Below are 25,643 nucleotides of genomic sequence, written 5' to 3'. Positions count from 1 at the left end.
CTTCATATATTTTTCTCCAAGTATAGTTAACATGATAGATACTGAATGAAATTTTACATTTTTATGGACCTTCATAAATTCCTTTAGATTCTATGCTTAATTTACCAACTTATTACTCATTGATACTCAACACTTAATGAAGTGATTAACAATACCTTAATAGATTAAACATACACTATGGGATAGTTTTCATACTAGGTAATTTACATGCAATATCATATTGATCATACCTCTATCATTTGAGGAAGATATTATTTATCAACTTGTATAAGATATAGAAACTAAGGGTCATAAAAGTCAAAATACTTGCCCAAGATGATAGAACCAGAATTAGAAATGAAGGTTGAGTGATCCCAAAGTCCAGCCTCTTTAAATATAAGGTATATAACTTGATAATGTCATTGCTATTTTAATATTTTTGCTATTATATTCATTGTGTAATTATAAGATAGTAAAAGAAAAACATAAAAGAATTGATTTAGAATGCTGTAGGATGGCTGGATGGCATCAGCAATGCAATGAATATGAACTTTGGCAAACTCCAGGAGATGGTGAGGGCAAGGGAGGCCTGGCATGCTACAGTCCATGGGGTCACAAATCATTGGACACAACTGGGCTACTGAATAACAACAACAAAGGATGGGATGATTTAAATGTTTTTCCTTTCCTTTTTGCTCTTTTGTCCTAAAGAACTTTCTTCATTCTCATGTCTCTCTTCCATGATTGACTGCTGTTATCATCTGCTGCTACCAATATGCACATAGAATTTCTTCCCCTTTCATTTTCTGTTTCTCATCAAACTTCTAGAGTTTTCTACTCATGCTATTTCTCTTTCTCCACCTCAAAGTTATTTCAATCTGCTACAATATAGTTTTACCAATACAACCACCACATAACTGAACCTGTTCTTATAAAGGTCACTAATATTCAATTCTAAAGGAAATCAACCTTGAACATTCATGGAAGGACTGTTGCCAAAGCTAAAGGTCCAATATTTTGGCTACCTGAAGCAAAGTGAAAGAAAGTGAAGTCATTCAGTCGTGTCCGACTCTTTGTGACCCCATGGACTGTAGCCTACCAGGCTCCTCAGTCCATGGAATTTTCCAGGCAAGAATACTGGAGTCGGTTGCTATTTCCTTCTCCAGGGGATATTCCCAACCCAGGGATTGAACCCGAGTCTCCCACACTGCAGGCAGGCACTTTACCATCTGAGACACCAGGGAAGCCACCTGAAGCAAATTGCCAACTAATTGGCAAGACCCTGATGGTGGGAAAGACTGAAAGCAAAAGCAGAAGAGGGCAGCGGAGGAAGAGATGATTAAATAGCATCACTGACTCAATGGACATGATTCTGAGGGAATTCCAGGAGACAGTGGAGGACAGAGGAGCCTGGAATGCTAGAGTCCATGGAGCTGCAAACAATCGGACATGACTTAGAGACTGAAGGAAATGGCAGCCCACTCCAGTACTATTGCCTGGAAAATCCCATGGACAGAGGAGCCTGGTAGGCTACAGCACACGGGGTCACAAAGAGTCAGACACTACTGAGCGACTCCACTTTTCCACTTAGAGATTGAAGAACACCAACAATATTCTCCACATTTCCAGACACAATGGACATTTTTTAAACCCTCATCTTAATCAACAGATGTACTTCTTCTTTCTGTTTTCCATAGCTCAGTAATGAGCTATATACATATAACATTGTATAAGTTTAAGGTGTACATTGTGTTGATTGGATACACTTATATATTGCAAAATGATTAGCCCCACATTGTTTAGCTCACACGTGAATCACATCAGATAATTAATACTTTGTCTTTGTGGTAATGACTTTTAACCTCCACTCTCTTAGCAACTTTCAGGTACATGAGAAAGTATTATTCACTATAATCTCTATGCTGTACATTAGATCCACATGGCTTATTCATAGCTAAAAATTTGCACCCTTTGATCAAAATTTCCCTTTACCTGCTCCAGCCCCTGGTAACCATCATTTCGTGTCTATTTCTATGCATTCATCATTTTAAACTTTACATATCAATGATATAAGTCTGTTTGTCTTTATCTGTATGATTTATTTCACTTAGTATAATGCCTCTAGGGTACATTCATGTTGTTGCAAATGGAAGCAATTCCTTCTTCCTCATGTATGAATAATTTTATATATATAGTAATTCTCTCTCTCTATATATATATATAATAACATATTCAACATCTTCTTTATTTGAACAACATTCAGATGTAGATAACTTTTTGATATCCTCTTTTCATTTCCTTTGGATACGCACCCAGAAGTGGGATTTCTGGATGACATTGTCATTCTATTTAGTTTTTAATTTCTTGAGGTGGTTACATACTGTTTTCCATCACTTCTTCACTCCTGAAATACTTTTCTCTCTTGAATTCCATGCTATGATTGTCCTCTGCTTTTCCTCCCATGTCACTGTACCTGCATTCTCAGTTTTCATTACCTGGTCCCTTTCCCAGGATCTAAAATTTGGCATTTATACATTACATCGCTTCTCTTCTTGTCTGTAGTTAGGAATATTCCTTCCCAGAGATTTAAGTACTAATTATCTGTTGAATCACTTTCAAATTTGTTTCTCTAGACTTCTCAGTTCTAGACTTATCTCATAGATAACTCAAACTTAACATGTTGGAAAAGATAAAAATACCCCCCCCCTTTTCTTTCACTGTACATATTATGTGCCAGTCACTTTTATAAGTGCTTTATACACACTAAATCCTCACAGTAACCTTCTTAGGTAGTATTACTATCTTTGTTTTATAAACAAGGATAATAAAATAGAGAATTTGAATAATTTGCCCATGATTATAAAGTAAGCAAGGGGGAGTATCAGGTTTTAACTCAGCTTAGTTCTAGAGATCTCACTGTACTCTACTACTACCCTCTATAAAATCTCTTTCCCTAAACTCACCTTTCCTCACTCTTTATAGGGAAAGTTAGGAAGCACTCTCCTCTTTTACAAATGATCCTATGTTTTACCTACTCAGAAAAGCAATCCTTACTCCTGCTTGCTTGTTCTTAGCATTAGCCATTTTTTTTTTTGAAATTAGTTATTTAAAAATGTAAGTCATGCAATTTACTCATCACTTTTGTCAGATACCATGGATTGTTCCACTCAGTATCCACTGTAATCCCTTTCTGGTGTGCCTTCCTGTACTGCAGAAGTGAGAGAGCTAAAATCTACCTTCCTAAGATAACACTGCAGCTGAGTTTTTCCAGGTGATTCAGTTTCTACCAACTACAAGCTCTCACAGGAGTAATTAATATGAAACTTAAGTGATGCGGGGAGAGAAACAGGACAGAAAGAATAATTTTTCTCAAACAGATTTTGGTAGAAAAGGCATGGTTCTAGAACTGCCAGGTGTGGCAGAAGATTCACTGCAGCTCCTGATCGCTGCACAAGCAGCATGTTTTTGGAGCTGTCAACAGTGGTAGAGGCTTCTTGATCATGTAGTTTCCTGATGGCGGTAGAAGCTGTAACTTTTTATCAGTTCAGTTCTGCAGTGTGACTCAAGTGTAGAAACTCAGTCTGGAGTCTGTTTCTTTTCTCCTCCAAATGATTTTGTGAATTATTTATATTCTTATTAAATCTCTTGTGCTTAAGCCAACTTTAGTAGACTCTACTGTCTGCAACTAAGATGCTTGGTCATTACATCTAGTAAGTTTTGTTTCTGTCTGCCAGAATATAAGTACTTCAAGAGAAGCTAGACCTTTACTGTTGCTTGTTGAATTAAAACTGTCAAATAGAGTTTATCTCATAGCAGGTGTTAACATATAATTATTGAATTTCATTACAAAATTTTATAAAATGTTTAATTTCTTCTGCAGTTATAGAAACTGCTTTGGAATACCATCTGAAAAAAAAAATTTTCCTTGCCAGTCCACCTTCTTCTTTCTTTATGTGTATTATATATTTCATTTCAGTTTGGTCCTAGACTATGCTATAGCAAGGAGACCAAGACTGCTGAATTGTTGTGCAGTCACTCAGTTTTGTCCAATTCTTTGCAATCCCATGGTCTGCAGCATGCCAGGTTTCCCTGTTCTTCACTGTCTTCTGGAATTTGCTCAATCTCATGTCAACTGAGTCAGTGATGCCATCCAACCATCTTGCCCTCTGTCTTCCCCTTCTCCTCCTGCCCTCAATCTTTCCCAGAATCAGGGTCTTTTCCAATGAGTCAGCTCTTTGCATCAGGTGGCAAAGTATTGGAGTTTTTTTTTTTTTTTTAATTTACAGTATTGGAGTTTTGAAGTTTCAGCTTCAGCAACTTCAGATTGCTCAATAGGTATCAGTTACTCACTATTTCTAAAATCTGTCAAACATTCTCTTGCTCTTGCTCATGTTTGGAACATCCTGTCCTTCACTTTTCTGCTACTTGTTTTTTCAAGGAAATTTGAAATTATTTTCTTGCAGAAGCCTTTCCTGTACTTTCACAAATGATTAATTAATTGTACCTTAATCTGTAATACTCTGTAGATATTTCATTGTAGCATGTATAGAATAATAACATTTGAGTCATTGTGTAATAATTACTAGGTGAAATAAAATGTATGGGTGAAGAACATTAAAATGACAAAGTGTGAAAATATGCTAAAACCTCATAAATGTAAATTATCTTTATTATTACATGGAGAAGTAAAGTTATTGCTCAATTTCATTTACTTCTCTTCCAATGTTGGTAGACCCCCAATTTATTCCACTTGTCTTCTTTTTTTGGACTGACTTACATATGACCTTACTTTTGGACGCCCTACGAAGAGGAGCCAGGAAGCCTTTGGTAGCCAAATGTCAATGTGTTTGGCTGACTTGAAGAGTAGAAGGCTCCCTCAGAGTAATTCCTCAGAAAATTAAGAAATAATTCAGTTTGAAGCTAGTTCATTACTGCATACAAACATTATAATACTGTCCTCAAAAAAATTAATACTAACGAAACATTTTTACTTCTTTTCCTTTTAAATGATTTATGATCACTTTCAAAATCGTACTGTACTACAAGTATACCAAAGAGACTAGTCTTCTGGCCATTCTGAGAATTTTCACAGTATTTAATATATTAGATGACTCATATTCAAACAATAAAAATGTTTGCTATTTTCCAATATTTTCACTTTTCTTCTTTAGTGGCTTTTGGCAACACATGTGAGAGAACAGGTATCATATTGTATTTTGAATATTTTATTTTAAATATTTACCACTTGTAATATTAATACATCTCTCCACTGAATTTTATTTTATTTTTGTTAATAAACAAAAATTTACATCAAAAATAAAATTAAAAAAATCAAAGCAGTGATATTTACAATATTAAACATAAGCCAGATGTGGAAACATGCTTTTCCAGATTAAACATTTACTGAGTTGGCATAAAAAGACTTTCTTCCTCATTCACCCAAGTTAAGTTTTGTTTGAATGGATTCTAATTTCTTATTCCTTTACCCTTTTCACCATCTTTCTGTTGCTTTGTTTACCGAATCATGGTTTGTTCTTACCACTGCTTTCCACAGTTCTGCACAGCTGCTTCCCAGATGAGCTAAATAGTTCATTTTCATCTTTATACAAGTGTAAACTATGGGTTAATCCTATATGGCTTTCATAGACACAGTGACTAAAATCTCTTCATGACAGTTCCTATATATATATATATACATATATATATATACATATACATATATATATACATTTTCTGCAAGTATTCAATTAAACTTGACTATAGAAAACCACAAAACATCATTATCTGGTTCTGCATCCTTCAAATCTTATGTATTCTTCGAAAACTAGTGGAGACAAGGCCCTGATTTACAAAGAACATAAAGTATGCATTTGAAAAATTTTAAGAAAGACCTTCCCAGCAAGTTGAGAAAGTTTCAAATATTGTCCCTTCCTACTAAAGGTTGATTAACCAGTTTCTACAGAGTATTTTACCCAATGCCTTTAAAGTGGCTACAATCAACATGAGCTGAAAAACCAAAGCAATAATTTTCTCTCCTTCCCTTTCTTTGCTGCGTTCATTTCTGCACTTTCTTGACAGTACATCACTGATGAAGGACTTAAGCACACAGCATAATTCCCACTTTAAAACCCCAAAGGTCTGACATGCAGACATCTATTCAGGTGGATGATAATCGGTAGAACTATGGGAACTAACAAGAAGGCATGTTGGCATTCCCATTGTTCCCAATGATTTGCCTTTTCATGTTGGACTTTTTTATTGCTTTCCTTATTTGAAGGTAAGAGAGGGAAATGAGAGGTTGAATTCTGGGTTCTGACTAAAGAAGTTAAACCATTTAAAGTGCCATTATTCCATTTCATTAAATTTTGGCTTGGAAGTGCGTGCACATGTTCCTGGATTGTAAGGTGTGTTCATAAATCAGAATGACACAGCTTGAGGGCTTATCTGATTCACAGTCTTAAAAAATGGTTATGTAAAAAATAAGTAAAAATAAAATATAAATGTTGATATAAAGTAAACATGATGAGAGTTACAGGAATAAAAATGTTGGTAAGGGGTTTTTAGACCCATGTCATCAACATGTTAACTTCCCTTCTTTTTGCCTTTACAAATTTATGGGTGATGGAGCATAAATGACAGAATATTAATGTGTTAATAAGTCTTTACAATATTTGTGTGTACATGAGAGTTTGAATATATACATTGTACTGCTGTTTCCATAGCTAAATAATATATAATTGAGCTAATGTGGGACAGTCAGGAAATCAAAAAATTACATTAATCATTCCTGAATTCCAGTGCTCAGGCAAACTGCAATTGGGTTTTCCTTCTCAACTGAGTGTGCTTAGGACTATATGAGAAACTTTGGTATGTTTCTGGATCTTCTTATAAAAATAGACAAAGTTAAAGCATAATTGTATCTGGATTTTGGTTTCATTCTTTGCATTTGTTTATGAATACAAATTGAGAAGCCATCAAAGTAAACTGAATTATTTAGTTCTTTTAAAATGACTGTTTTTACTCCTAAAAGTAGGGGTAGGGAAAATTTAAAAAACAAACAAATAACACACAGATTGTTCCCTTGACAACAAAATCCTTTTATGTCTGTAACACTTGCCTTGTATATTGAGATGCTCCTATGTTGGACGCATACATATGTACAACTGTTATATTGTCTTCTTGGATTGATCTTTGCACCATTATGTAGTGTTTGTCTTTTGTAACAGACTTTAATTTAAAGTCTATTTTGTCTGATATAAATACTTCAGTTCTGGCTTTACTTTCATTTCTTTTGTGTGGAATATCTTTTCCACCCCCTTGCTTTCAGTTTGTATGTGTCTCTAGATCTGAAATGAGTCTCTTATAGGCAGCAAATCTACGGGTCTTGTTTTTGTATTCATTCAGTCTTTGTCTTTTGTTTGGAGTATTTTGTCCATTTACATGTAACGTAATAATGGTTATGTCTGTCCTATGGTCATTTTGTTAATTGTTTTGGATTTGTTTTTGTAGGGTTTTTTTCCTCTTTCTTCTTTTGTTCTCCTCTCTTGTGATGTGATGACTAAATTTAGTATTATGTTTGGGTTCCTTTTTCATATTATCTATTATAGATTTTTGTTTGTGGTTATCATGAGATTTTTGTATAGGAATCTATATTTATTCATGTTTAAGTTGCTGATCTCTTAATTTCAAATGTATTTTGGATATCTTGCATTTGTAGTCTCCTCACCTCACAATTACTGTTTTTGGCTTTATATTCTCCATTTAATTGTTTTGAGTATCCCTTAGCTGCTTATTGTGAATACAAACGATTTTACCTTTTTTGTCTTTTAACCTCCCCATTAGATTTGTCTGTGGAAGATTTCTTACCTTTATTGTACGTTGCCTTTATCCATGAGCTTTTCCATTTTATAATTTCCTTGTTTCAAGTTGTGGCTTTTTCTTCTGCCTGAGAAGATCCTTTAGCATCCGTTGTAAAGCTGGTTTGGTAGTGCGGAATTCTTTTAGCTTTTGCTTATTTGTACAGCTTTTGATTTTATAGCCATCAAATTTAATGAGTACCTAGCTGGGTAGAATATTCTTGGTTGTAGATTTTTCTGTTTTATCACTTTAAGTACATATCATGCCACTTCCTTCTGACCTGCAGAGTTTCTAATGGAAATCAACTGATAGCCTTATGGGAGTTCCTTTGTAGGCTATTTGTTGCTTTTCTCTTGTTATTTTTAATATTCTCTTTACCTTTAATTTTTGCATTTTGATTATAATGCATCATGGTGTATTCCTTTCTGGGTTAATACTGTATGAGCGACTCTCTGTGTTTCTTGTACTTGCATGTTTCCTTCCCCAGGTTAAGGATGTTTTCAGGTCTTATATCTTCAAATATTTTCTCAGGCCCTTTCTCTTTTCTTTTTCTGGGACTTCTGTAATGTGAATATTAGCATGTTTGATATCGTCCTAGAGATTTTTTAAACTGTCCGTGGTCCTTTTCATTGCTTTGTTTTTCTCTGTTTGGTAGCAGTGACTTCCATTACGTTGTCTTCTGGCTCACTGATCTGGTCATGTGCTTCATTTAGTCTACTGTTGATTCCTTGCAGTGTATTTTTCATTTCGGTGATTGTATTCTGTAATTCTATTTGGTGGTTCTTTATATTTTATAATTATTTGTTAAAAACTTCTAATTTCTCATTCTTTGCATCTATTGCCATCACTTTTTTAACATAGTTTTGTAAGTCTTAGCTACAACCACCAAAGAAGAAAAATAAATAATAAAAGGAATCCAAATTGAAAAACAAAAAGTAAAACTGTCACTGTTTGCTATGCAAAACCAGCTTTCCTTCAGGCAGCCCTGATTTCTAGCATTAATGAAGGAGGTAGAGGCATCCTCTGGACCAGCGGTTCTTAAAGTATAGTCCCTGGATTAAGTAGCCTCAGCATTGCTTGAGGATTTGCTAGTAATACAAATTCTCAGGTCCTACTTCAATTTTACTAAGTTAAAAACTCTGAGAGTAGGACCCAGAAATCTTGTTTTAACAAGCACTCTATGTGATTAAGGTGTATGCTAAAGTTTAAAACCCAAGATTAGATCATCTTTATCAGAAAATCCAGTGTTTGGACTGCCATCGAGCAAGTTGACATTTTAGATCCCATAGCTTCTGCTTTCCCTGCTTCTGTCTTTGTTTTCTCCATAGTTTCCTCTAAATCCTATAGACAGCATGACCGTGTAAAAATTTAATCCACATCAGTACTGTTACCTCTATCCTTTTGTGCTTATGCAAGTCATTAGTTGACGTTCTCTTGTGGCTCAGCAGTAAAGAATCCACCTGCCAATGCAGGAGATGCAGCTTTGATCCCTAGGTTGGGAAGATACTCTGGAGAGAGAAATGGCAACCCATGCCTGGGAAATCCCATGGTCAGAGGAGTTTGGTGGGCTATAGTCCATGGGATTGCGAAAGAGTCAGACACAACTTTGTAACTAAACAACAACAAAGTCATTAATCCTCTTCTCATCTGTGAGATTTACACTTAAGCATCCATTCTTAGATATTTAGGTTTTCAGTCATCACTAGATTTATAGTGTTCCCTAAGTTATGAATGTTGAACTTTTGAACAGAATCTACCCAGAATGTATTGATGTGTATGTATTCAAACAGGATTAGATTTTGCTCGCTATTCTAGAGAGCAAGATGTGTTCCCTGAAATGTATTATCTTACTTTTTTGATTCCATGATGGTCACAGCTGTTATCTAAAGGAAGATGATCATAGTGTGTTCCTATTTATTCAATTAGCCCAAATGAAATGGTCACCATATGCCTGAGGCAGGGAACTTTCAGGAGACTGGAGACATTTATTTGATGTCATTACGTTTCTTCTTGCTACATACAACAAAATTAATTTTTCAATAGAAATAATGGGTTTGGCATTTTGTGAGGTGACCTAGGAAATGGATGGATAGTTTCTTTAAGAAAATGGTTCTGAGCTGCAAGTGATAAACAAGTGCAATTTTGGTGCACAGTTTATCTGCATATTGGAAATTGTTTATAATTTCTGATAGCTCTTCAGTATAAATTTTTAAAAGTATTTTTGAAGTTTTTATTGAATTTGTTACAATACTGTTTCTGTTTTATGTTTTGATTTTTTTGGCCATGAGACATGCGGTATTTTACCTCCTGGACCAGGGATTGAACCCACACCCCCTGCACTGAAAGGCAAAGGCTTAAACACTAGACTGCCAAGGAAGTCCTTCTACATATAATTTTAACTCTATTTGATTTATGTTATAACAAATACTGTCTTTGATTCTACTTTAGACAATTTTTTAAAAAGATCTCTGTATATCAAGGTTAACTTGCTACTAATAGTCTTTCTTTTAACCAATGTAGATTTTTGAATAGGAAATAGGCACATATATAAATGTTCATACTAGTTTAGTTACCATAAAATTTTTCCAAGGGAAATAAAACATATTTTTTCACAATAAATAGTTAATCATTTTTCATTAACTAAGGGGTGAGACTCAGCATCACTAACAACAGGACAACTTGACTTAAGTGCCTTCTCATATGATGCAATACATAGTCCTCACCAATAGAGAATTCTTACTGAAAAAATATTTACAGTTAATACAATCAAGCTTTTAGAATTATCTCCCATCCCAGTTTAAAAAAATACAGAAATGAGAGAAACAAATAATACTACAAAGTAACAATCAGACAAGTCGAGAATGTAGGATAACATAAAAGGCAACCGGCCTTATCTCTTTAAAAAAACAATTTCATGACTATATATATATATATATCTTGTTGGAAACTGAGGGAGAAGGTGCTATCTTAGGGTAAAAGAGAGTCAAGATACATAAACAATGGAATTTTTGTACATCATTTGAATGATAGTTCACAAAACTAGTTAGAAAACAGATTTTTAAACAACTAGGAAAATTTGAATATGAGATGGATATTAGCTGATAGTAGGAAATATTTATTAATTTTCTTATATTGATAATAGTAATGCTATAAAGGAGAAAGTTTTCATTCTTAGGAGATGAATAGTGAAAAAATATTTAGGGATTAAATCTGTAAGCTACTTTAAAATGGCACACACGCACATACCAATGTACTAAAAAGAGTTAAAGCATATTTGGAAAAATGTTAACAGTTGTTTAGTTTAGGTTGTGAGTATACTGGCATTTATTGTGCTTTTCTTCCAATGTTTCAAAATTTTTTTAAAAATTTTATAATAAAAGCTGGAAGAGTTACACAATTTGAATATACTTAATATCACTGGAGAGTACACTTAAAATGATTAGAATGGTAAATTTTATGCTATGTATATTTTACCAATATTTTTAAATATTGGAAAAATCTTGTATAAAGAATAATACTGTCATAACCACAGTAATGTTGTCAATGAACTAGAGGTTATCTCAGATCTCTAATTATTCACTTAAGGTTTACCCAGAGACATAATCTTCAGGGAAGTACATTCTAAACAATTAAATATACTACCAGATAATTGTTCTGGGGTTCTGACTTTTTTAAAAAGCAATGAGCCAAAGAGCCTGGATAAAATTCTACCATATAATGATGCAGACAAATATTTCAGTAGAAATTTGATAAGAATTGTTCGAATATATTTGGGTTTTATAGACCAACAGGAGGAGGTCCATCTATCAGATCTCCCTTATCCACACTTGTGCCTTCCATGAGAGATAATACTAAATGTTTAACTTAGGATAGGGAAAAAAAAATTCAAATGAGTTAAGTATTGGAAAATTAAATTTATTTGTAAAAGAATTCCAAGTAAATATTACAAAAATTATGTGAGCCACAGTTCAGAGGATATGAATAGATTCTAAAAGTATCCTGGGATATAACTGAGGTTCAACACGTCAGGGCCAATTTTTCCCTAAAGATTTTTAGGCTGCAGCCACAATTAAAGGCCACTTTTAGTTCTGTCCAGAGCTCTTCCACACACAAAGCTGTGGGACACTGTAATTTTTACTCACACAGACTGAAAATAAAGGCCTGGTTAAGTACAAAGGGTTGTTTTCTGCCAAGCTCAATGAAAGGAGGAAGTGGCAAGGGTGGGTACGGGATGGCTGAAATTCCCGTCTTAACCGTAGATAGCAGGATTGCTTAAAGTTCTGAAAAACAACCTCAAATTAGGTCTTGTCAAGTCAGATACACATCTGCAAAGAAATATATGGCCTGACAATTAGTAGGATATGGATATGAGACCAAAGAGAAAAATATCTTTTCATGACAAAATCCTTAAGTAGAATCATATAGTATTGATTAAGCAAAAAACATGGCATCTGGAGTTTCACAGGTATCTTATTTGGTCCTGGATTGTGAGTACTATTATCTATGTGTAATTTTGGTTAAGCCAATTAATATCACTATGATGCATGTTCTTTGAGGTTAAAATGTAAAAAACATTCCTAACCCATAAGGTTGTTGTAAGGTGTAAGTGAAATGACGTATATAGATCATTTAATACAGAGCGTTATGCATGCTAAGTGCTCAGTTAATTTTTATCAGCAATATAGTAATCTTAGACTCAGCCTAGTCCCAGTGTTTATGAACTGTGGTGTTGGAGAAGACTCTTGAGAGTCCCTTGGACTGCAAGGAGATCCAACCAGTCCATTCTGAAGGAGATCAGCCCTGGGATTTCTTTGGAAGGAATGATGCTAAAGCTGCAACTCCAGTACTTTGGCCACCTCATGCGAAGAGTTGACTCATTGGAAAAGGCTCTGATGCTGGGAGGGATTGGGGGCAGGAGGAGAAGGGGACGACAGAGGATGAGATGGCTGGATGGCGTCACCGACACGATGGACGTGAGTCTGAGTGAACTCCAGGAGTTGGCGATGGACAGGGAGGCCTGGTGTGCTGCAATTCATGGGGTTGCAAAGAGTTGGACACGACTTAGCAACTGAACTGAACTGAACTGAACTGAGTCCCAGTGCTATGGGACAACCTGAGAGAGCCCAAAGACTGAAGTTAAACCCAACCAAAGGGATTGAGCAAAGGAGTCATAACCAGACTAATCCTGTCTGACTCTTTGTGACACAGGCCACAATATTGCAGTGGGTAGCCTTTCTCTTCTCCAGGGGATCTTCTCAACCCTGGGATTGAACCCAGGTCTCCTGCATTGCAGGTGGATTCTTTACCAGCTCAGCCACAAGGAAAGCCCTTGAAAACATTAGGTAGTAATTTAGACTGGAGGTCACGAACTCCAATGTCTAGAAGAATCTCATAGGTGTTATGAATGAGTAACTTAAGGATGACACTGCAGATACCAGTAAGTATGAGTGGTCATGAAGTAAAAGTGAATGTTAGTCGCTTAGCTGTGTCCAGCTTTCTACAACCCCATGGACTATAGCCTGCCAGGCTCCTCTGTCCATGGAATTCTCCAGGCAAGAATACTGGAGTGGGTGACCATTCCCTCTCCAGGGGACCTTCCTGACCCAGGGATCAACCCAGGTCTCCTGCACTGCAGGCAGATTATTTTTATTTATGGTCTAAACCACAGCCAAGTCTCTGTCAATGTGGTGAGAACATACCCCTTCTTAAGTAGCAGCTGCTTTTTGATTCAAGATCAGGGCTGGGATGAGAGCATGCAGGCTCAGTGTGGGAAGACCTTATCAGTTTTTAGAGAATCTGCAACTCAAAAATATTTTATGTGACATTTCCTGTTTCTAGGATATTGACCCAACTTTTAAATATATTGTGCAGGCCCAAATAAAACATGTCTGCAGCCAGATTACTACTAACTGGTCATTTCTGGTCTATGACTTCTTATTAATGTAGCACATCTACCTAACACCAGTACTGGTCCTAACGATCTGGATGGGAGTGAATCTCTGGGCTGGGGACCAGTAGACAGACCAGTGCTATGTGTATGTATGTGTATGTGTGTGTGTATGTATACACATACGTTGTTGTCGTTGAGCTAAGTCATATCTGACTCTTTCTGTGACCCCATAGACTGTAACCAACCAGGTTCCTCTGTCCACCATGGTATTTTAAGGGCAAAAATACTGGAATGAGTTGCCATTTCCTTCTCCAGGGTATCTTCCTGACCCAGGGACTGAACCCACATCTTCTATTGAGCAGGCGAATTCTTTAAATGTGTGTGTGTGTGTGTGTGTGTGTGTGTGTGTGTGTGTGAAAGAGAAAGTGAAATTGTTAGTCATTCAGTGGTGTCCAACTCTTTGTGACCCCATGTACTGTATGTATCCCACCAGGCTCTTCTGTCTATGGGACTCCCCAGGCAAGAATACTGGAGTGGGTAGCCATTTCCTTCTCCAGGGGATCCTCCCAACCCAGGGATTGAACCTAGGCCTCCAGCATTGCCGGCAGATTCTTTACTATCTGACCCACTGGGATGTGTGTGTATACACACACACACACACACATATATATATGTATATATATACATATAATGTGAGCCATAACACAAAGAGGCATGTGTGTCGTTTTGAATTTTCTAGTAGCCATACTGAAAAAGGTAAAAAGAAATAGGTGAAAATAGTTTTAAATATATTTAATTAACCCAATACATCCAGCATATCACTATTTTAACATATAATAAATGTAGATTTATGGTAAGATATTTTATATTTTTATAACATCTTCAAAATCAGGTGTGTATTTTACCCGCGTAGCACATCTTAATTCTGGGTTAGTCAGTGTGATTAAAGTGAAAGTACTCAATACTTGCATATGAATAGTGGTGACCCTCCTGTATAGCACAGGTCTAGAGTATGCTTCTCAAACTTAAACATGCATATTGAAAGGCAGAAAGTGAAATGTGAAAGTGTTAGTTGCTCAGTCACGTGTGTATTCTTTCCAACACTATCGACTATAGCCCTCCAGGCTCCTCTGTCCATAGGATTCACAGGCAAGAAATCTGGAGTGGGTAGCCATTCCCTTCTCCAGGGGATATTCCTGACCCAGGGATGGAAGCTGGGTTTCCTGCATTGCAGGCAGATTCTGTACCATCTGAGCCACCGTGTGGGGGATCATATTAAAAGGCCAGTTCTGCTTTGCTGGTTGGGACAGAGCCTGAGATACTTCACTTCTTCCTGGCTCTCAGGTGGTCACTGCTCCTTGTCCATGGACCACACACTTTCAATATCTAGGAGCTGGGTGTTTGTGGCAGGTCTCCCTCAATCAGTATTTTTACTCCCAAAGCATTTCCTCCCCTTCCAAATTCAGTGAATATTTGTTGAAGAGGCTAAAATGATATTCTAATGGCGAGTCACCATATTCAGATGTGGGAGAATATTAATAATTTCAAAATAAACACTATTTTATAGATCACTTGTGGAAGCACTGAGTCATTTACTCCTTTTGTTTTAAACTTGAGAACTTGCCAACAGGTTACCAGATGCTTTCATGAGAATGAGCTTAAGCACAGGATAAGCACAACTTTATAATTCTAACTTCAGAGATTTGGCAAGTTCAACATTTTAATAAAACAGACAATGGGACTGCAAGGGAAATTTGACAATAATACTTCTCAAAGCTTTAGTATTTAGGGGCATTCCTCGGTCAAGGGTATGAATATTTCATGGACTCTCTAAAAAGAAACACAAAAAAAGAACATTTTAATTTCCTCATGACAATTCTATTTGAGGCATGAGTAGAGCTCGACAGGAGACATTACATCTTTGTTCAACAATACATAAATATGGAAATTTAAATAGCTCAATGTGGGGGGTGGGGGGCAGAATATAACTCAAGGGTTCTACACAGTGCATTGTCTTCAAGACACAAACACTTTTACACCCAGAAGAGAGTTCTGGAAGTGAACAGTGAATTCCTAAGAACTTGTTCTCACTTATCACTGTTTGACTTGTGAACTTTAGCAACTGATTTATCTTCTTTTATCCTCTCTTGGATGTTAAGAATAATGCTTGTTGAGCTTATTTCACAAAGTTGTTGTAGGGCAGTGTAAAAGGAACTTGGTAAACTGTAGCATGGCATTTGCTTATAGGTTGTTCACAGTCATGCCCAGAGGAAAGGACTGAATCGAAAACACATGATCAAGATGACGTCTGAGCTGACAAGATCATCAAGTTTTCAGCCCTTTCTACTGCTGCAGTTCATAATAGTTGCAGCTGTCTGCTGATATTTATGTTTTCCACAGTAAAAGTGCAAGACAGGATTCTAATCACAGAACTACTGTCTCTTCCTACATAGAATAAAATAGCATGTCAAAAGATAAATAGAAAGGAACCTTTGGAAAGTTTTAATTTTTAAGTCTTTGTTTTAGTTCAGAATCAAACTGACCATGGAACTATGGATACCAAAGATATTTTTTCCCTAGTAACAACTGTTTAAGTCATTTACTGGCATGAGATCTCTTGAGTGAAAAAATCTGAAGTCTGGTTCTGATAGATGGTTTAAACTCAATGTGTTAAAAGTTGTAAAGTGCAGTCTTTGTAATATAGCTAATTTTGCTTGAAAGTTCAGAAATTATCTGGCACTGAGGAGGAAAAAAAACCTCAAGATGATAAAACCCTATAATTGAGAAATTTACAAAATATTATGAAAAGACATTAAAGAGGACATAAATAAGTGTAAATAAATAACTGAAAGACCTAATGTCATCAAGATGCCAATCAACAGTACATTTAAGCATAACACGAAAGCAACTGCAATAAAAATTACACCATTTTTTGTGTGTGGACATTACAAGTTGACTAAAATTTATATGGGAGAGTAAAGGGCAAGAATAGACTAGATATTCCTGAAAAAGAAAAACCAGAAAGAAATTGCCTTTTTTATATCAAGAATTATTATGAACATATAACAAATGAGTAAGATTCTATTATTTTAAGTAATGGCCAATAAAACAAAAGAGTGAGCCCAGGAGCAACCTATCACATGCAGAATCAACTTTTGAAACAAACTGTATTGTGTATGTGGGGGAAGAGATAGTGGACTTTTCAATAAATATTGCTAGGACAAATTATTAGTAATACAGAAAACAAAAAGTGGACTCTTCACAAGGCACTGAGCTGAGTTCCCTGTGCTATACAGCAGGTTCCCACTAGCTATCTATTTTACACATGATGACCTTGCTTATTTAACTTATATGCAGAGTATATCATGTGAAATGCTGGGCTGGATGAATTCCAAGCTGGAATCAAGATTGCTGGGAGAAATATCAATAACCTCAGATATGCAGATTATACTAGCCTAGTGGCAGAAAGCAAAGAGGAGCTAAAGAGCCTCTTGATGAGTTTCAAAAGAGGAGAGTGAAAAAGCTGGCATAAAACTCAACATTCAAAAATGAAGATCACAGCATCTGGTCCCATCATGTTATGGCAAATTGATGGGGAAAAAATGGAAACAGTGACAGACTTTATTTTCTGGGGCTCCAAAATCACTGTGGATGGTGACTGTAGCCATGAAAGAAAAAGCTTTTTAAAGTAAGACCTTTGCTTCTTGGAAGAAAAGCTATCACAAATCCAGGCAGCATATTAAAAAGCAAGAGGCATCACTTTGCTGACAAAGGTCCATATAGTCAAAGCTATGGTCTTTCCAATAGACATGTATGGATGTAAGAGTTGGACCATAAAGAAGGCTGAGCACCCAAGGATTGATAGTCTTTGAACAGTTGTTCTAGAGAAGACTCTTAAGAGTCCTTTGGAGAGCAAGGAGGTCCAACCAGTCAATCCTAAAGGAAGTCAACCCTGAATATTCATTGGAAGGACTGATGCTGAAGCTGAAACTCCAATACTTTGGCCACCTGATGTGCAGAGCCAACTGATTGGAAAAGACCCTGATGCTGGTAAAGATTGTAGGCAGGAGAAGAAGGAGAAGACAGAGGGTGAAATGATTGGATGGCATCACCAACTCAATAGACATGAGTTTGAGCAAACTCTGGGAGATAGTGAAGGACAGGGAAGCTTGGCGTGCTGTAGGTCATGGGGTCTCAAACAGTCGGACACGATTTAGTGACTGAACAAAAGGTGTGTACATGTCAATTCCAATCTTCCATTTTCCCTCCTGTTCCATAAGGCCGTTCTCTAGAAGGGCAGTATAGGAGGGTGGGAGGGAGGTCTAAGAGAGAGGGGATATATGTAAACATACAGTTGATTCCTTTTGCTCTACAGCAGAAACTAACGCAGTATTGTGAACCAATTATGCTCCAATTTAAAAAAGTGGACCCTTACCAACTACCATATACAGTACTAAATTCTGGTAGGTTAAAGATATAAGCCTTTGACTGTGTGGATCACAATGAACTGTGGAAAATTCTGCAAGAGATGGGAATACCAGACCACCTGACCTGCCTCTTGAGAAATCTGTATGCAGGTCAGGAAGCAACAGTTAGAATTGCACATGGAACAACAGACTGGTTCCAAATAGGAAAGGAGTACGTCAAGGCTGTATATTGTCACCCTGCTTATTTAATTTCTATGCGGTGTACATCATGAGAAATGCTGGGCTGGAAGAAACACAAGCTGGAATCAAGATTGCCGGGAGAAATATCAATCACCTCAGATACGCAGATGACACCACCCTTATGGTAGAAAGTAAAGGGGAACTAAAAAGCCTCATGAGGAAAATGAAAGAGGAGAGTGAAAAAGTTGGCTTAAAACTCAACATTCAGAAAATGAAGATCATGGGATCTGGCCCCATCACTTCATGGGAAATAGATGGGGAAACAGTGGAAACAGTGTCAGACTTTATTTTTGGGGGCTCCAAAATCACTGCAGATGGTGATTGCAGCCATGAAATTAAAAGACACTTACTCCTTGGAAGGAAAGTTATGACCAACCTAGATAGCATATTCAAAAGCAGAGACATTACTTTGCCAACAAAGGTCCGTCTAGTCAAGGCTATGGTTTTCCCAGCAGTCATGCATGGATGTGGGAGTTGGACTGTGAATAAAACTGAGCACTGAAAAATTGATGCTTTTGAACTGTGGTGTTGGAGAAGACTCTTGAGAGTCCCTTGGAGTGCAAAGAGATCCAACCAGTCCATCCTAAAGGAAATCAGTCCTGAATATTCATTGGAAGCACTGATGCTGAAGCTGAAACTCCAATACTTTGGCATTTCAAAGAACTGACTCATTGGAAAAGAGCCTGATGCTGGGAAAGATTAAAGGCAGGAGGAGAAGGGGACGACAGAGTGTGGGATGGTTGGATGGCTTCACCAATGCGATGGACATGAGTTTTAGTAAGCACCATGTGTTGGTGATGGACAAGAAAGACTGTCATGCTGAAGTCCATGGGGTCACAAAGAATCAGACACAACTGAGTGACTGAACTGAACTGTGATATTCAGAAGGTTCTCAAGTAAGTAGCAGGATAATTGAGTCTTAAATAAAGAAATCTATTCTACTTTCAAAGACAACTCCACTCCAGAAAAGTGATCAAATCACCCACATGGTATGAGAGAAGTCCAAGAATGAACTCTGGTGATTACCATCATGCATGAAACAAACAAGGGGAGGATTCAATGAGGGATTCTGATATAAAATGTTAGAGTATTTGAATAGATTTGAGAAGAAGGAATTAGCATACTGATTAAGCAATGGTAATCAAATGATGTAGAGAAGTTAAATAGGATGAGAACTGAAAACAGCACATAGAAGTTTGAAATTGGCAGTCACTCATAATTTTCGAAGGAGTTGTTTCATTTGAATAATAGTGGCAGAGGGCTAATAACAATGGGTTATCACCTCCATGAGAAGTGAGAATTGAAGATACTTGTTATTTTGAAGAGTTTAGCTGGAAAGTTTAAGAGCGGTAGGTCAACAGTTGGAATTCAAAAAGGATTTCCTTAACATAGAAATAGCTTCAGCATGTCTAGAGGTGAGATAAAGGAGCCAGCTGATAGCATCAGTATGAGAAAGCACGAAAAAAAGAGAACAGTAGATGAAGCATGGCTTCACTAGAAATAGGGGTGAAAGGATTAAAAAAAAAAAACAAGTTGAATAAATTAGCTCTAACCAAGTCAAGGAGTTCTTTTTTTTTCTGCATCTGGGAAAATGTGGTTAGAATAAATGCGTGTATTTCACTTAATAAAAATGAACTTTTTTTTTTTAAGAAAAAAACAATTTTCTTCCTTGGTGTTCCAGTGGTTAAGAATCTGCCTTGCAATGCAGAAAATGTGGGTTCAATTCTTGGTCAGGGAACTAAGATCCCACAAGCTGTGGAGCAGCTAAGTCCATGTGCCACTACCAGTGAGCCCATGTGCCACAACTAGAGTCTGTGGGCTGCAAACAAAAGGGTCACATGACACAGTGACGATTCTATATGTTTCAGCGAAGACTTGATGCAGCCAAATAAATAAATATATTAAAAATAAAAGCAAGTACAAGTACTTGTGGTCGGACATTTTATTTCAGAAATGTCTCCAGAAAACCCTGAGTCACTGTTAGGGCACACATTCCCTCATAGTGCTCGGGAAATCCTAAGCCTTGCTGTGTTGGGGAAATGCAAACAAGTTTGCAGCAGACTGAATGTCTGAGAGGTTGGATGAGGGAAAGAAGGCATGGCAGTGTTCTGAGAGTTAGGGATGGATGTGTTTTGCATGTAGATGGTAAGCCCAGGAGCCAGTAGTGGCCAGAATGGAACTGTGACTGGGAATAATCAGAAGAACACTCTGAGGGGGCTACCTGCTAATGGGGAAGCTGATTTGGGTTGAGAGAGAGCCAGATTAGGCAGTGGTTTCTCTGTTTGGACCCAATGTTCTCTGTGAAATGTGAGGCAAATCATATATGGAGAGGAGTCAGGGTCAGAGTCGAGAACAATGGTTTTGAGAAAGTGATGAAGCTTCAGACTATTTGGGGGCGGTGGGAAGAATGATGAAATTAAGAACTGAGAAAAAACATACAGATGGATGGCTGAGGGCCACAAAGGGCCTGGCTGACTTTGGAGGCCATAAATTATTGATAGCAGCCAACCACACCTTTTTGAAATATCCTAAAATTTCCTTCAACATTTCCCAGGGATCTTGCTGACAAGAGGATGACTGGCTCAATCACCCTGAGGGTTAGCAGGATAGATACCATCAAAGCACAAAAAAGTCATGGGCAGCAGGGATTAGTGCAAGAGGTAAATTAAATGATTTTGCTCTGCATCAAGGTTGGATAGGGAAAGGAGTGTGTCTGTGAAATGGGGATGGGTTAGGAAGTCTAGATGACAGCAAGTAGGATGTCAGAGATGTCAGAGGAAGAGTGTTGTTACAAGTGTCAAAACATAATCTGGATACAGCAGTGAAGAGATAAAGCAGAATGCTGCTGCAACTATTGTGTTCTAGCGTAAGTGAGAGGTGTAGAATAAAAGTTTGGCTCCCGAGCTACTCAGAAGGTGGGAGAAGGATCAGGATCTGTACATGGATTGACTTGGTTGAGTAGATCATATGTTATGGGATGAGGGCATCGGAAGAAAGGGTAGGGGTTAGTAAAAACAACCATGAGTAGAAGAAATATCCAAATAGGCCAGTGGTGAAAATAAAGGAGTGTGAGCGACTCAGAAGCCTGGACTTTGGTTGAAACCAAAAAAAAAAAAAAAGTGGGAGGAAATTGTATTTCCTGGACTGCTCTTGAGGCTTCTAGACAGGCAAAGTCTCAAGTGGTGCAAGATCCTTGTGAGATTAGCAATTTTTAGGTTCTACTTATCATTTAAAAGGAATGCCACTGAGAATTTGCTTATCTCATCTCTGAAGAGTTCCCTTCATTGGCCTGTTAGTGGAAAATATGCATCTATGTTCAGTCCCCATTTTAAAATTTACTTATTTTTTTATTCCAACCACTCTTACTACATTCCTATTATATATACATTGGAGTTCCAGAATATAAATAACCTTTATCTTTACTCTTGAGAAGCTTGTTCTCTTATTGAAGGTGTGAGAAATGTGTTACACTTTACCTCATATCTGTGGGTCTTGGAAGAAGTCGTTTCTTTCCACTAAAGTAGACTTCGAAATCTTCAGTCTTCAGCCTGTGGGCATAGTCAATGTATCCTGACACCTCCTGCCCATGAGAATTTTTGTCACGAATAAAAATCACGGACTAGTAACACAGAAAAACAGAGAATGGAGAGAAAGTGAATGAAAGTCATTTGAGTAAAATTTACATAATAATAAAATCTACAGTTATTGAGTGATACCTGTGTTATAGCTTATTCTAAGGGCTTTATGTTTCATCCTTACAATGAGCCTATAGGTATTATTACTTTCTCCTGACAATGAAGAAATTCATGAAAAGTTAACTGAATATGCATATAATGTTCATTTCCAGCAATTGAGGTCTTCCCTTGTGGCTCAGACAGTAGAGAATCTGCCTGCAGTGGGGGAGAGCCAGATTTGATCCCTGGTTTGGGAAGATTCCATGGACAAAGGCATGGTTACCCACTCCAGTATTCTTGACTGGAGATTTCACAGACAGAGGAGCTTGGAAAGCAACGTCCATGGGATTGCAAAGAGTCGGACATGACTGAGCAACTAATACTAATTAACTTACAGTAATTGTATATAACAATTTCAATAAATAACTTTAGAAGTATTCCTAAGGACAGACATTATTTTAAGTGTTTGTATTATATTATTTTCAGTTTTTATAATACATTTATTAATTTATTTAATACATTAACTGATTCCTAATGACAGACATTATTTTAAGTGTTTGTAATGTCTTTTTCCAATCCTATTGTCTTTTCTTTGTCATCATCTCATTAATTTAAAAACTGAGAAACAAAGAAGTTGAGTTCCTTATACAGCTAGTAAGTTGAAAAACTCAGATTAAACCCAGGCTCATGTGTCTGTCCTTCTGATTAGAAAAGAATCACTACATTCTTTTTCCATTTCAGCACCTATACATTTTCTGTTACAAAAATAGAAATGGGGTCTCTTCTCTTTACTATAACAGTCAAAAATTGAAATCTCTTTACAAAATGAATTCCATAGGTCAAAAATGTACAGAAAGTACATATTTCTCCTTTACCTTAATTCCTTCACAAATATCATTGCATGGCTACAACATGTTAGACATTATTGAATGTGCCATGGATACAGTGATAAACAAAACAGCAAAGGTCTGATCTCTTGGAACTTATGTTGAAGTAAGCAGAAGTAGACAATCGGCATGAAAGGAAAACAATACTTACAGTGAGTGATAAGTGTCATACAGAAAATAAAGAAGATGATAGGCTAGAGAAGTTCATAGTGTTAAAGGCTACTTTAGGAAGAGTGATCAAGAAAGACCTTGAAAAGATCTTTATGCCAAGACTTGAAGGCTGAGAAGAGGTAAGCCATGTAGAGATCTAGAATAGGAGCCTATAAATCAAAGGGAACAGTTGATAGAAAGGCCCTAAAGTGGGAACAGGATAACAGAAATGGAAGAAGTGTAGTCTTTTCTCTGTCAAGCCAAAACACATAGATCTCAAGTTCTATGGTGGGGGTGGGGGATGGGGAGAAAAAAAAAAAAAACCTCTAAATGTAATTGGAAAAGCTCATAATGTATTCACTTCCACATCTAGATCAAAGTGTAGAGCTTCGTGGTGAAGTTCTATATTTGGAGGAATCTGTAAATAAGATTTCCTTTTCCTCTTGAGCAATTACTGGATGGTTGCTTGTTGGGTCTTTGTACAGTCAATTATAGGGAGCGCTCACAGGGGTTACCTTAGATAGCAGAGTTTCCAAAAGGGTGAAGTTAGAAAGTTGAAATAATTCTTTTCTCTGCAACACTTATGAAAATATGTTGTTAACAGCATGCCAACTTAAAAATGGAAGAACAGAGATATAATTTACACTTATTTGTTACTCTGCTGATGTTTTGTCTTTCAGCCTACTCTGGTATGGCATTGGGTGCTGAGAATACTGTGCTAAGAAGAATCCTGAGGCCCTTTCTTAGCACAAGAGGAAGGAATATTGTGCTGGATTAGCGATGTTTCCCTCAGAAATGACTGGATGAACAAACATTCACTACTATTAATGTGGTCAAATTAGACTCAATCCTTAGTCCCTCTCACTACCCCTGCATAACTCTCAGTTAAATTTAGATAGATTTCTCCATGCTTTTAGTCACTTAGCTTTTAGTTTATACAACACAAAATCCAAAAGGTGAGTAACTCAGAAGACTTCCTGAAACTTTCACACTACTAACGCAATAACTAGTGTTATCCCAACTTAAATGAGGCCATGGGTTATTAATATCTCATATGCTGCTTGAAAGGACTTATAATCTTTATTCCATCATGGCTGTTCCTGATGTTAGCAAGTCATGCAGGGACATGGAGATGGAAAAAAGCCCCAGAATAAGTCCTCTACTTTCAAAATGGAACTCTATTAACAATAACAACGAAAAGCTCTTCTGTTTCTCTCTGTTTTTGTCTCTGTCTTTCAAAGTGAGAGATTTTGGAATCAAGATTTCTTGGAGATATATCAATAACCTCAGATATGCAGATGACACCACCCTTATGGCAGACAGTGAAGAAGAACTAAAGGGCCTCTTGATGAAAGTGAAAGAGGAGAGTGAAAAAGTTGGCTGAAAACTCAACATTCAGAAAACTAAGGTCATGGCATCTGGTCCCATCACGCCATGGCAAATAGATGGGGAAACAATGGAAACAGTGACAGACTACTTTCTTGGGCTCCAAAATCACTGCAGATGGTGACTGCAGCCATGAAATTAAAAGTCGCTTGCTCTTTGGTAGAAAAGGTATGACCAACCTAGACAGCATATTCAAAAGCAGAGACGTTACTTTACCAACAAAGGTCTGTCTGGTCAAAGCTATGGTTTTTCCAGTAGTCACGTATGGATGTGAGAATTGGACTATAAAGAAAGCTGAGCACCAAAGAATTGATGCTTTTGAACTGTGGTGTTGAAGAAGACTCTTGAGAGTCCCTTGGACTGCAAGGAAATCCAACCAATCTATCCTAAAGGAGAGCAGTCCTGAATTATCATTGTAAGGACTGATGCTGAAGCTGAAACTCCAATACTTGGCCACCTGATGTGAAGAATGAACTTATTTGAAAAGACTCTAATTCAGGAAAAATTGAAGGCAGGAGGAGAAGGGGATGACAGAGGATGACATGGTTGGATGGCATCACCAACCTGATGGACATGAGTTTGAGTAGGCTCTGGGAGTTGGTGATGGACAGGGAAGCTTGGCCTGCTGCAGTCCATGGGGTCGCAGAGTCAGACACGACTGAGCAACTGAACTGAACTCATTGTTTCCATAGGATTTAGAAAATGTTATAAATAATTGTTTTAAATTTCTCTACTAACCTTTTTGTTTCAACAAATATAATAGCTTTATTGAGGTACAGTTTACATAACATAAAATTCATACCAAAGTTTTAAGTGTAAAATTCAATAGTTTTAAGTATATTTGTAGAGCAGTGTAACACAATCTAGCTTTAGAAAATTTTCATCACCCAGAAAAGATCCCCCGTGCCCATTTGCATTCATCCCTGTTCCCATCCCCAGGTCCCAGGCAACCACTAATCTACTCTGTATCTCTATAGACTTGCCTTGTCTGAATTTTTTCATATAAATGGAATCACACAGTATATGGTTTTATTCACTCTAATAACTTTTTAATCACAGTTAATTTCCCAAAAGACACATGAAAACTATACTTCATATACTGAAGAGCTCTTCTAAATGATGATGTTATATTTATAAAAGAAAAATTTCCAAA

At 36.9% G+C, this 25,643-nt stretch overlaps 1 protein-coding gene across 2 annotated transcripts in view; it reads right to left on the bottom strand.

The window, feature by feature from the left end:
• The window catches only part of CFAP299 (cilia and flagella associated protein 299), a 697,792-nt gene that overhangs the window by 91,664 nt on the left and 580,485 nt on the right, over positions 1 to 25,643 (bottom strand). For both annotated transcript variants that reach the window (XM_068975708.1, XM_068975709.1), the window contains one exon: positions 21,870 to 22,012. In XM_068975708.1, coding sequence (XP_068831809.1) covers positions 21,870 to 22,012 — 143 coding nt within the window. The remainder of the gene's footprint in view (positions 1 to 21,869; positions 22,013 to 25,643) is intronic.

This window comes from Capricornis sumatraensis, chromosome 7 (genome assembly GCF_032405125.1).
Source record: "Capricornis sumatraensis isolate serow.1 chromosome 7, serow.2, whole genome shotgun sequence".
Classification (NCBI taxonomy): Eukaryota; Metazoa; Chordata; class Mammalia; order Artiodactyla; family Bovidae; genus Capricornis; species Capricornis sumatraensis.
This window is presented reverse-complemented; position numbering and strand designations above follow the sequence as displayed.